The sequence below is a fragment of the Saccopteryx bilineata genome, chromosome 7 (genome assembly GCF_036850765.1).
Source record: "Saccopteryx bilineata isolate mSacBil1 chromosome 7, mSacBil1_pri_phased_curated, whole genome shotgun sequence".
NCBI lineage: Eukaryota > Metazoa > Chordata > Mammalia > Chiroptera > Emballonuridae > Saccopteryx > Saccopteryx bilineata.
This window is the reverse complement of record NC_089496.1, coordinates 50879194-50892495: the sequence shown is the minus strand read 5'-3', so window position 1 is coordinate 50892495 and position 13302 is coordinate 50879194. Positions and strand designations below refer to the sequence as shown.

Here is a 13302-nt window from a genome sequence, read left to right as displayed (position 1 = left end):
CGGTGGAAACAACCTGTCCGTCAACGGATGAACGGACACAGAAAACGTGGTCCGGCCTGGCCTCCCTTCTCCCCACTTGAGAATAAAAACTACTCTGGGCCCCTAGACACTGCTCTTCTCAGGGAAGGAAGTTTGTGTTTTGGGCTTTGAAACTCCGTGTATCTTACGTTATGTGCCCTCACCCACAGCCCCAGACCTGAGCATCACAGATTTTTGAGGTCAACTATTATGTCTTTTTCATGTTTGTTCCATATCCTACTGCCAAATTATATCCAGGCATTCAGTAAATGTTTGCTAAAAGAATACTGTTTGGACAAATAAGTACCCAGAGTTTTTTACATTGAAAAAAAGAAAAAAGAATTAAGGTACATATATACCATGGAACATTATCTAGCCATAAACAAGAAAATTCTGTCAGATGCCACCACAGGGAGGAGCCTTGAGGACATTATGGTAAGTCAAATAAGCCAGTCACAGAAGGGCAGACTCTGCGTGATTCTGCTTACATGAGGTGAGCCAAACTTACAGAAGCAGAAAGTAGACCAGCAATTGCCAGGGGCAATTTTAAAAGCAAGACAAAAGAGATCATGAGCCAGACTTAACCTTAGGCTATAAGTTTGCCTGTCTTGTGGTAGACTAAGCCTAACATATCAGTACTGCATTAAATATAAATGGACTAAACAGTCCAATGAAAAGACAAAAGACTGCCAAATCAAACATCAAAATATGACCATAAAATATATTCACACACAAATTTGACATATATGGACACAGACATGTTGAGAATAAAGGATGGAAAATAAGATAAGGTACAAACACTCATCATATGCAAGCTGTTGTAGCTATTAATATCAGACAAAACAGACTTTAAGATAAAGAAGATTATCAGACACAGAGTGAACAATTCATCAAGAAGATCTCGTAATCTTAATTGTTCACGCACATAATAGCATAGCTTTAAAATACAGGAAGCATAAATTAACAAAACAAAAATTGAGGGCCTAAACTGAGACTATGTTGTTCTTACTAGTTGGAAGTTTGGAAGATTGATATTTTTTTCTGAATAAAAGCATGCTATCTAGCACTGAAAACATTCACATAATATAGTATGCAGATGTCATATTATAAAGTTGTACACCTGAAATCTATATGTTATTAACCAATGTTGCCCCAATACATTTAATACATTTTTAAAAAACATTCACATCGCCTCTGGTGGGCGTGCCGGGTGGATCCCGGTCGGGCGCATGCGGGAGTCTGTCTGACTGTCTCTCCCTGTTTCCAGCTTCAGAAAAATGCAAAAAAAATGCAAAAAAAAAAAAACATTCACATAAGAAATATTTTTAAATAAATCATTCTTATCCACATACTACTAGTTAGTGAAGACATATAATGTCAAAAGTATCTTAAGTTATAAAGCTGCTTAAGTAAATGTAATAGTTTTAATAGATTCAGAATTTAAAAATTACAACAAACATAAAAAATTCAATAGGAGAAGCTGAGTCATTACAGTAAAGCAGTAACATATATATATTTAAAATGATACTGACTTCTGGGTCAAGAAGGAATGACGTTATTGTCTGTCATTCCTACTGCCCAGTGAAAAAGAAAGACATCCTATTTGGAATAATTTTAGTTCAGTCTAAAATTTAAAGTTTTTATTGTAAGATTAGTTTCCAACAATTTAATCTTCTCTTGGCCAAAAAGTATAGATTTCAATGGATTAAATTTTAAACAATCCTCAAAGTTTCTCAATTTAAAAGGGATCTATCAAGTAGAATCAAAACATCACATCTTATTTTGTTATTTGCTACAAACCCCCTTGCTTTTTTCTTTCCCATATTGTCAGTTTTAAGTGCCTTAAGCTCTCAATGCTAATTAACAGAATTCCACTGTTTGGTTCAAAAACTGCTGTTAATAAAAAGAATCTCAGAAAAATAAAGACAGAATGCCCCCTCTTACTCTACAGCTGTGAGAGCAGACAACGTCCTTGGTCAGATGATCAGGTGAGTTGAGAATATCTGCAAAAAGGTCACCGTTACTACCCTCTGGTGAGTTTGGAAAAGTGTGAAAGTATATGATCCTATTCTGTCTTCTGTGGAACAAAAGGGCCTTTTAAGATATCTGCACCTCAAATAGTATTGTTTAGAGCTATAAAATGTAGCCCTTCCTGGCTGGCTCAGTGGTAGAGAATTGACTCGGCTGGCACGTGGATGTCCTGGGTTCAATTCCCAGTCAGGGCACAGAGGAGAAGCAACCATCTGCTTTTCCAACCCTCCCACTTTCTCTCATTTTCTTTCACTCTCTCTCCACCCTCCCACAGCCATGGCTCAATTGGTTTGAGCACATCAACCCTGGGAGCTGAGACTGGCTCCGTGAAGACTCCACCTCAGGCACTAAAAATAGTTCAGTTGCAAGCATGGCCCTAGATGGGCAGAGCACCGGCCCTAGAAAAGAGCTGCCAGTGCCAGCTGGATTCTGGTTTGGGTGCTCTATCTTCCCTCCTCTCGGTTGGAAAAAGAAGAAAAAACAAACAATACATTGCCCATAGCTCTTTCAAAACATAAAGGGTAAACAATACTGAATACATTTTAGTTTTAGACATAGTTATTAATTTGGTCTTTCTGTACCCAGAAAATCAATGTCAAAGTGACTACAGAATCTGAAAGAATTATAATATGGAAAAAGAATGTAGGAGAAAAGTCAATACCAAACATGCATAAAAAAAACAACAAAGTAAAGATTCCCAACCGCAGAGACTAAAGAAAGGATAATGTATAAAGTGTCCTTAATGATTCCAAATAACCAAGGAGGTACAGGAGTAGTTAGTGAAACAAATACATAAAGTCAAAAACAAGGACTGATTTTTAAGCTTGTTAGTTTCAAGCAAAGAAAAAAATGGCAACCTTTTCCTGGAACAAAGAGCCCAGTAGCTCTCGCTCTTTTACATCATAATTTATCTAAAACAAACAAAATAAAAGACAAAGAGAAAAAAAAGAGACCCAGGATCACTCAGTTTGTTAAACTAGCTGAATCACTAAATAATAGGTACAAGAATTTTTAACATTAACATGTTTAAAAAATACACTTATGCGTTAATAATAATCAAAATGTCAAATATTGCAATTTTTAATAAAATTTCTGGGTTTTGTCTATCAAATTAAAAGAAAAAAGTTTCATGGAATTTTAAAGTTATATTGTTTTCCTCCAACCCCATATTCTATATTCAGGAGCAAGACCCCAGACAAATGAAGTGACTGCTCAATGCTGAGAGGAAATTCCTAGTGGGGCCAACATGAGGAACCAGACCTCCCGATTTCTAATATTTCCTCTCTGTCTTCTGACTACAAAAATCTCGTACAATTTTAAATACCTCTGTATTATATAAAGCAGGGGTCAACCCATGAACTAAAATTTGCCTTTAGTTTTCTCCTTAAAATGGTCTTGTTAGAGCCCTGGCCGGTTGGCTCAGTGGTAGAGCGTCAGCCTGGTGTGCAGGAGTCCCAGGTTCAATTCCTGGCCAGAGCACACAGGAGAAGCGCCCATCTGCTTCTCCCCCCCTCCCCCCCTCCTTCTTCTCTGTCTCTCTCTTCCCCTCCTGCAGCAAGGCTCCATTGGAGCAAAGTTGGCCCGGGCGCTGAGGATGGCTCTGTGGCCTCTGCCTCAGGTGCTAGAATGGCTCTGGTTTCAACAGAGCAACGCCCCAGAGGGGCAGAGCATTGCCCCCTGGTGGGTGTGCCGGGTGGATCCTGGTCGGGCACATGCGGGAGTCTGTCTGACTGCCTCCCCATTTCCAACTTCAGAAAAATAAAAAAAAATTAAAAAAAGGTCTTATTAGTCTTTAAAAGTATAGTCATATCACATCATGGTGAAAAAGCACTCCGTGATATCATACAGATCTGAATGCTGAAACTTTATACTTAGAGAGTGTGGCAAGGAAATCCCTTAGATTCACGGGTACTTTTCTAAGAAATCAACCTATCTTTCCCTATCCTATCAAAACTAAATCCATAAATACTACTCATTTCAAAACATTGGTTCAAATGGGCAAGTAGCTATGCTTAAAACTATAAGCCTAACATCTATATACAAAAAGTAATATTTCCAGTTAATAAAAATAATCATGGGCTGTAAAGTATAGCTTAGGGAACAGAATACAGTCAGTAATACTATAATAATTATGTCTAGTTTCAGAACGGTACTGAACTGATCGGGCTGATCATTCATAAAGTATACAAATGTCTAATTGCTATGTTGTAACCCTAAAACTAGTATAATATTGTATGTCAACTGTTAACTGAAAAATAGCAATACTTTAGTTAGAACTGACGTTTAGAATAAATCACCATACAGTACATTGAAGATGTAACTGTTAAGATACAAGAGAGAAGTATTTCCAACATCAAAAAGTATATCATGTAGCTACACCAATGCCTAGTTAAAATGTATAATTCTAAAAATATACATTTCGAGTCAAACATTTCAAATACTTGAAATACAGTGGGGCATATCCACTGACTCAGTTTTCTAAAAATGGATAAATAAATTTGGATTACCTTGTCCAGAGCAAACTTAGTGTTTCCAACGGAAGACAGTGACAGCGTGTAGGACCCAGCCAGGATAAAGTTGCTGGTGCGCACAGCATTGAGACCGCCCGGACTGGCCAGGACTGAAGGGAAGGAAACGAGGCTCAGTTCAGAGTGACTTCTCTAAGTGCAAATAACACATCCTCGCCACACCCCAGAGAATGAAATTAAACTGCTGCAGAGAAATCTGCCTCCTTCTCCGCCATCTCTGAATATGGAGGAGGAACATCAACTTTGCTAATGAAAGCACACTATTAATATTCTATATTTAACTATAGTAAAGTATAAGCACTTCTGAACATTTGGGGCAGGTAGGTTTTTAAAGATACAGACCTCAAAACATGTACGTAAAATGCAATTTTCCTATATGAGATAAGAGAAGACTTCATTGCATAGTTTAGGATGACAATTAGCAGCAAGGACTATACTGCATGGTACTTCTTAGCTCCTCTTGGACCAAGAAGGGACCAAAAGTCCAAAAGAGGGGAGAAAAACCTGCTCACTCCAAATTCTCAATCCTAATCCCCTTTGGAAAACAGGCCGAAAGCCATTCTAGAAAAGTCCTTTCCTGGCCCTGGCTGGTTGGCTCAGTGGAAAAGCATCAGCCTGGCGTGTAGGAGTCCTGGGTTCGATTCCCGGCCAGGGCACACAGGAGAAGCGCCCATCTGCTTCTCTACCTCTCCCCCTCTCCTTCCTCTCTGTCTCTCTCTTCCCCTCCCACAGCCGAGGCTTCATTGGAGCAGGGTTGGCCCGGGCGCTGAGGATGGCTCTGTGGCCTCTGCCTCAGGCGCTAGAGTGGCTCTGATTGTGGCAGAGCCATGCCCCAGATGGGCAGAGCATCGCCCCCCTGGTGGGCGTGCCGGGTGGATCCCGGTCAAGTGCATGTGGGAGTCTGTCTGACTGCCTCCCGTTTCCAACTTCAGAAAAATAAAAAATAAAAATAAAAGAAAAAAAGAAAAAAGAAAAGTCCTTTCCTGGCTTACTGGCACCCCAGTTCTCACTGTACTAGAAAAAGCTTTTCCAACATGATCAGAAAAGTTAAGGGTTGGGATCAGCAAAGCTGAGAGAAGTCAGCTCCAGGGTGCGGACAGCACACAACAAATCCACAGACAGCATAAGCCAGATGGCGAGCGATGTCGCCTGCTGCAGTGGTCAGGTGACAGGAATCCCATGTGTCCTGCCTGCCAGAGCCTGAACGATGTGGTGGTCTCTGACCACTGCAGCCGGACAGCAGGCTAAGTGGCGGTAGACCTGTTTGTCACTGAAAACCACAGAGAAACGCCTTTCAAAGGAAACTACAGTGAACACTCATAAACCGAGACGGCTATACGTGGAAGCGTACCCTGTTCAGTTCTGGTCCGTATTCTAGTGTTTCAAACAGTTTAAGATCCACTCACCTGAAGAATGAAGGGTGCTTTTCTAAAAAAGGGTGTAAAGAAGAAACAAGTTATTTCCTATATTACATACAAAGATCTGAATATTAAATGCAAAACTGGTTAACATTGCAAGAACTACATTTCAGAAAACATTATTTTTTTCTATGTAAATATAAGAGATTTTTCTCCCCATGAGTGTATTTTAAAGATTTCGAAAGTGCTGAGGGTTTAGAAATAGCGAAACAATTTACAGTCGTGTGTGTAACACGAAGATTTCACAAGGAAGTTCAACTATTTAAAAATTCTACTCACTGTGGTTATGGATGTGAGGAGTCGCTTTGGAGTAATCGTCTGAAAGAAAGGATACCTTAACGTATTTCCCGTCAGACACAATTTGGAGCTTGCCCATAACCAACAGGAGACATGCCCACACAGGAAGTCACTTTTAAATACGGATATATTACACCTGAGCTTTTTACAAAAGCTTTACCTACCCACACTGCCTTTCCTTCTTTGTTAAAGCAAAATGAAATCCTTTTAAGTGATGACTTAAAAAGAAGAAAGCAGCAAAGACTAGGAAGGACCAGACCCAGGCTAGAGACTCATTCCTTACGCCTGCAGTGACCGTGCACTCCTGAGCACCAGTCAGAGGGCTCAGTGAGACCCGGGTTCCAAGGAAAGGCTCAGAGGCAACGTGAGACGTCAAGTCCCACCGAGAAAACGGAACTACGCAGCCGGAGTGTACGATGGGCTTGGACCTAGGGTCCTGAGCACTCGCTCTAAGTCTGCTTTCAGTGTTCATGTCTAGTACAGGCAGTAACTGAAATCTGGGGCATAAAATCATCCCAAAACTGGATAGCCATTAATAACTGTACATAAATTAAAGTGTCCACATCTGTTATTTCTGATTATTTTTACTAGGTTTCTTTCATTCTCACCTTGGATTTGTATGTCTTTTTCTTCTTTTCGGGCCCTGAGGAATCTTTCTTTTGCACCTATACACAAAACCAAAGCATAATTAGCTTAAATCTGGTATCTTAAGAAAAATATGCTAGTACTTATTTCAGAAAGCTTTAACTGCTTACCAAGCTGTAAACTTCAATATTTATTTCAAAGTCATTAGACACATCTTCCCTGAAAACACAAAGCATTAAAACCATAAGAAAAATACCAAGTTACGTCACAAGATGATGCCACAAACAGCTATAAGACTGACAGCAAAGGAATTCACTGTTTTAACTGAAGACAATAGCTATAAACCACTTAAGAATATAAAAATTGGTTGGAACAAGCTATTTTTTCCTTGTATCAAGTCCAATATTTTCTTCAGTATTTTACAACTCAAGATCTTCTAAAGTAAAGTTAAGTTGCTAAAGGCTGTTTAATTTTTTTCAAACTGAATTTTGACTCTAGTTTTAAATAAACCTGACACTAAATACATCTTGTCAAGATTGAACATTAAGTACATTATGAAATTTAAAGCATACATAAAAATTACCATATTATATATATAAATACAAATATATATATATATATAGACACACATTTTAAAACACTTTAATATATTAAATACCTATAGTCACACAGAAGCAATGCATTACCCAATGGAAGGAAATGTCAGAAACAGAAGAGTTAAACCAACAAATTGAAAACTGAGTTATCTGTCCATATAAAAAGAATGACCATCCTGCACTTCAAAGGTTATAAATACCCCCAAAGGCTTAGACTGAATTAACTATTAAAAGGAAAACCTGGGTTCCATACAGAGCATACGTGGTCGAGAACGTCAGAGCGTCGCCGTTCAGAGAGCTTGCCGTGCTTGCTAACGGTGTGGCTACCATGTTTTCAGCGCCCGCTTTCAGTATAATTAAGAAATAGTAACTTGCAGCATCTGCAAGAAGTAATCACATGACATAATAAGCCCGAGCAGTCAGACTTCGATCATCAGCATCTGGAAGGCCAAAGGAATGAAATAATCCTGCAACTGACTTATAAAAACATGTATTGAAAAATGTCTAAAATCAACTTCTCAGAGACAAAACGGTGAGGAAGACATAAGCAGGTGGTCATATCATAATTCCGGAATGAGCTTGATCAAGGTCTCTTCCTGTTGTGTGAACTAAAACAACTTCACACCCTCGATTTCTGCTGGCCGAATCTTACCTACTGGCCCCTAATTCTTTAGCTGAGTAGTATATACTATTATACAGTATTTCAAAATTGAGATTAAAATACTACATTTCTGTGAAAGTTACTCAGAGATAAATTCTACTGAAAACGTGACCTATTTCCCAACTACCTGTCACTAAAGGACCACAGAGCTCAAGGTATGACTATATTGCCCCCAGACTTCTTTCTACACCCACCAAAACTAGACCACAGGAAGAACCAGAACTTAGGCTACAGAACGCTCCAACTTCTAGAGTCCTCCATTCTTCACTGTTGGGGACCGCAAGCCAACAGGGTCTTTGCGGTTTAGATTCTGGGGGGACAGGTGTGGGGAACTGCCAGTAACCCGACAGTCTGCCCAACCCCCACCTCACTTGCTTGGTTAAGTTGCTAAAGGCTGTTTTTCTCCTCACCTCCCTGTTAGCTGTGTGCTGGATTATTTATACTCTTCCTATCCTGGAAAGACTTGAGGCAATTTCCTTTTAATCTGTTGTTTTGTGAAGTTAAGACGTTATGTATGGTGGGGGTTTTTTGCCCTTGGTAGAATTCTTGGGATGCCTTGGAAATGTGACTTTGTTTTAATGATCTCTTTGATTTGCTAATAACCTCACTTTGCCCTATAACAGAGGCAGGTAGGGGCTGGAGGTTTGCCTTTTGCAAGCTACCTTCTGCGTTGAGGAGTCCTCCGGAGCCCATCCTTTTTTCTCTTTAAGTCTAGTATTTTCTTAATTCTGTGCCGTTCCCACTTGGGACCTGGAATTACTTTACTTTCCCTGCAACTCAAATTAATTCCTCACCCATGGCTAGCCCTTCTTTCTCTCACAGAGAATGTCTCACACAAAAACATAGAGAAACCTTTAAAAAAAAATCCAAAACATAAGTTTTATTAAACTCGCTATAACTACCCTGCCCTGTCTCCAGATCCTGGTGCCATATTCTCATAAGTGATTTTTAGGAGAATACAAAGTTTAGGAAAGTTTATTTATCCAATCCAGAGGGGCAAAAGGAATAATTCAATAGAATTATCTCCACTGAGGGGCTCTTCACTTCCACAATCAGGAACTCATAATTTAGGGAACAAATGTCTATAATGATAGATACGTGAATTCCAAACTGCCCTCTTGATGTTCCGCTTAGCTGTCAGACCTCACCCTTACTGGACTATCGCCCCCGAGACAGAGGAATTCCAAAAAGCTGACAAGCCGCCCCAAGGAGGGGCTCCGGACACACCAGGACTTTTGATTCAACACCCACATGCTCGAAGCCCCCCAAGGAGGAGCATTCCGGACAGACCAGGACTTTTGCCTCAGTATCCCCTCAGGCTCTCCCAAACACTATATAACTCGCCCCTAGTCTGTGACTCTGGTCTTTCGGACTCCCATGGATTCCAACATATAATAGGATAAGTTTTACACAGACTACAGTAAGTAAAGTAAGTTCTTTTAGATGCCCCAAATACTTTACACAATAAAATTAACTAATGAAAGTTGACTGATAGCTACATCAGGCTAACTCATCTCCAGAAAATGTTTTATGTTTAAAATTGTGCTTAGTTGGCCTTATTTTTTCCAGTGAGAGCCTGTACTGTGTGGATCAGTGAGTGCACACACGAAATCCCCCTTGGTTGTTTGCACACACACCTTCACAACAGGACCTGACGGCCCAGACACAAGCTGTGTGTCTCCATGCACGCTATCTCCATGCACGCTCTCTGTCTCCATGCAGCTCTCTGTCTCCATGCACGCTCTCTGTCTCCATGCACGCTATCTCCATGCACGCTGTCTCCATGCACGCTCTGTCTCCATGCACGCTCTGTCTCCATGCACGCTCTGTCTCCATGCGCGCTCTCTGTCTCCATGCGCGCTCTCTGTCTCCATGCACGCTATCTCCATGCACGCTGTCTCCATGCACGCTCTGTCTCCATGCGCGCTCTGTCTCCATGCGCGCTCTGTCTCCATGCGCTCTCTGTCTCCATGCACCTCTGTCTCCATGCACGCTGTCTCCATGCACGCTCTGTCTCCATGCACGCTCTGTCTCCATGCGCGCTCTCTGTCTCCATGCGCGCTCTGTCTCCATGCGCGCTCTGTCTCCATGCACGCTCTGTCTCCATGCGCGCTCTCTGTCTCCATGCGCGCTCACTGTCTCCATGCACGCTATCTCCATGCACGCTCCCGACGTGCCCGTCTGCTCAGAGCCCACCCAGGTGAGGGCCGCAACCTACCCTCTGACCAGAGGGCACGCAAACAGAAGCCCCCGCACCTGGTTTCTGAGCCGTGCTGCACACGAAGTCCGCTTTCAGAGGCAAGCGGATTTCGGACAGAGTGATGGAGCCTCTGGACGGGACAAATTCACTCTGGGCCGTGGGACCAGCCTTGTTCTTCCTCTGGGGCCCCACATTCTTCAGTTTATTCAGCTCGTCAATCAGAAGGGCTCTCTTCTCAGCTAGGCAAAAATGTGCAAGTCAGTACTTTGAACACTAAAACATGCAACTGCTTCTAAATTAAGTCAATTCAAGAATAATACACTGATGTGGCAACTGTCCAAATGACCAAAGAAAAAGATCACTTTCTTTATATAAACAGGGGTAGGGGGTTGGAAAAGAAACCTTAACTGTTCATCTGTTCACTAAGTCCTTGTCAGTTCATGCTTCAACTGTCAACCAGTCTTCTTGTGTGGATAATCTTCCACCCTAACATGCCCCGTCATCCGTCACCACTTACACACACAACAAAAGTCACAGCTCTTAGTTCTGCATAGACAGGTGCAGGGGTAGAGTGTGGATGTAAAGATATCATTTATTCTTAGCGTACACTTCACAACGACATTCCTTCACACGCATTCCAGTCTCTCTCGCCCTTTCATGCAAACCACATCTCGTCTTACATGGAGGGTGTTCACAGATCTTACAAGAAACAAAAACACATCAACTGAAACAGATGATCAGAGAAGGCAAGGAGAGGCTTAGACCACACAAGCCCAGCATGCTCCCCGGGGGCCATGGGCTGGGGGCCGTGGGCTGGGGGCCGTGGGCCGGGGGGCCATGGGCTGGGGGCTGGGGGCCGTGTGCTGGGGGCCGTGTGCCGGGGGCCATGGGCTGGGGGCCGTGTGCCGGGGGCCATGGGCTGGAGGCCGTGGGCTGGGGGCCATGGGCTGAGGGCCATGTGCTGGGGGCCGTGGCAGGAGGGCCGTGTGCTAGGGGCCATGTGCTGGGGGCCGTGTGCCGGGGGCCGTGAGCTGGGGGCCATGTGCTGGGGGCCGTGGGCTGGGGGCCATGGCAGGAGGGCCATGGGCTGGGGGCCATGGGCCGGGGGCGTGGCAGGAGGGCCGTGTGCTAGGGGCCATGTGCTGGGGGCCGTGTGCCGGGGGCCGTGGGCTGGGGGCCATGTGCCGGGGGCCGTGGGCTGGGGGCCATGGCAGGAGGGCCATGGGCTGGGGGCCATGGGCCGGGGGCGTGGCAGGAGGGCCGCACGCACTTGCCACCAGCAGGAGTCTCTCCGCCTCCGCCTCCTCCAGGGAGCCCCTCCCGTGCTCCTCGTCCACACAGCAGTTCAGGGCCTGGCTGGCCTGATAGATCACCGTCTGCTGCAGATTGATCTCATTGTTGAGCTCCTGGGGGACCGACGAGAGGACAGAAAAACTCAAATCTTCCCTTTTCCTTAAACTTTAATTATAACCCATTTGATTCAACAACTTCTAAAATTCCCAGAAAGTCAAAACGTTTGTTTCGCTGTTCAAGCTTCTAGACTACACACCAGAAACGTTTAGCGTGCTGTAATAATTATACTCGAAACACTGTTCCTTACGAAAAGCCTTTTGCCTCGTACTTACGAAAATTATCATTGGGACTATGTCCAACAGAGTCAAGCTTCAGAGACTATCTGACTCATTTTATTAAAATTACATGTATGTTGTTAATTTTTTAAACATTTTTCTTCAAGTAAAAGAACCTCTAAGAGCAAAATAAATTTCCCATTTCACCACTGAATTTATAGTTACACTTTAAGGATAGTTAGGACAAACATGTTTAACAATAAATATCTCGACAATATCAAACAAGCTTCCAACTTTTTTAATAGAGAGGACCTTTCTCAAATTAAACTGAACTCAAGAGCAATGACTGAGGCCCTCCATGTGGGACACCGTCCCGGTCCCCCGGGGACAGAGGTCAATAAGGCTGGGCCTTGCCCTCACAAGCTCACGCGCGTGACGGACGCCCCACATCCCCTTCCACGGGAGGACAGACCTGCATTTTCTGTTTGATGTTAACGTGACGAGGACACACACTCTCTTCCTCAGAATTCCTTCTTTCCTCCAGTTTTGACGTCACGTCCTCCTTCCGAACAATCACCTGCTTAATCGAAGGACGGTCCACTGCTCTGATCCTCTGAGACCTGTACGCGTCGATGCTTCAGGAGACAGTTACACCCGATTAGACACCAGGAACACAGCGAGCACTCTCAGGAAACAGTCAGCTCGATTGTATACTGACACTGAAATGTACCCGCAGAACAGGAAATGCGGTGCAGGCAAGAGAGGCGGCAAAAGTTATTTCAAAGTGTTGTGTGAGTCAATTATTCATAACATTAGAAATAATACAACTTGTGCCTGACCAGGTGGTGGCACAGTGGATAGAGCTTCGGACTAGGATGCGGAGGACCCAGGTTCGAGACCCCGAGGTCGCCAGCTTGAGCTCAGGCTCATCTGGTTTGAGCAAAGCTCACCAGCTTGGACCCAAGGTCACTGGCTTGAGCAAGGGGTTACTCGGTCTCCTGTAGCCCCATGGTCAAGGCACATGTGAGAAAGCAATCAATGAACAACTAAGGCAGGGGTCCCCAAACTTTTTACACAGGGGGCCAGTTCACTGTCCCTCAGACCTTGGAGGGCCAGACTATAAAAAGAACTATGAACAAATCCCTATGCACACTACACATATCTTATTTTAAAGTAAAAAAACAAAATGGGAACAAATACAATATTAAAAATAAAGAACAAGTAAATTTAAATCAACAAACTGACCAGTATTTCAAAGAGAACTATGGGCCTGCTTTTGGCACCATATGAAAGAGGTGCCCCTTCCGGAAGTGCGGCGGGGGCCAGATAAATGGCCTTAGGGGGCCGCATGCGGCCCGTGGGCCGTAGTTTGGGGACCCCTGAACTAAGGTGTCGGAACG

The 13302-nt window shown here is 43.4% G+C and overlaps 1 protein-coding gene across 3 annotated transcripts in view; it reads right to left on the bottom strand.

The window, feature by feature from the left end:
* Positions 1–13302, bottom strand: part of ANLN (anillin, actin binding protein) — a 52473-nt gene that overhangs the window by 16465 nt on the left and 22706 nt on the right. For 2 of the 3 annotated variants that reach the window (XM_066239684.1, XM_066239685.1), the window contains exons 12-21: positions 12375–12537; positions 11605–11740; positions 10391–10573; positions 7727–7853; positions 7048–7096; positions 6901–6957; positions 6275–6313; positions 5984–6005; positions 4557–4669; positions 2907–2960 (exon numbers count right to left, since the gene is read on the bottom strand). In XM_066239684.1, coding sequence (XP_066095781.1) covers positions 2907–2960; positions 4557–4669; positions 5984–6005; positions 6275–6313; positions 6901–6957; positions 7048–7096; positions 7727–7853; positions 10391–10573; positions 11605–11740; positions 12375–12537 — 943 coding nt within the window. The remainder of the gene's footprint in view (positions 1–2906; positions 2961–4556; positions 4670–5983; positions 6006–6274; positions 6314–6900; positions 6958–7047; positions 7097–7726; positions 7854–10390; positions 10574–11604; positions 11741–12374; positions 12538–13302) is intronic. The other variant, XM_066239686.1, reaches the window with a different exon arrangement.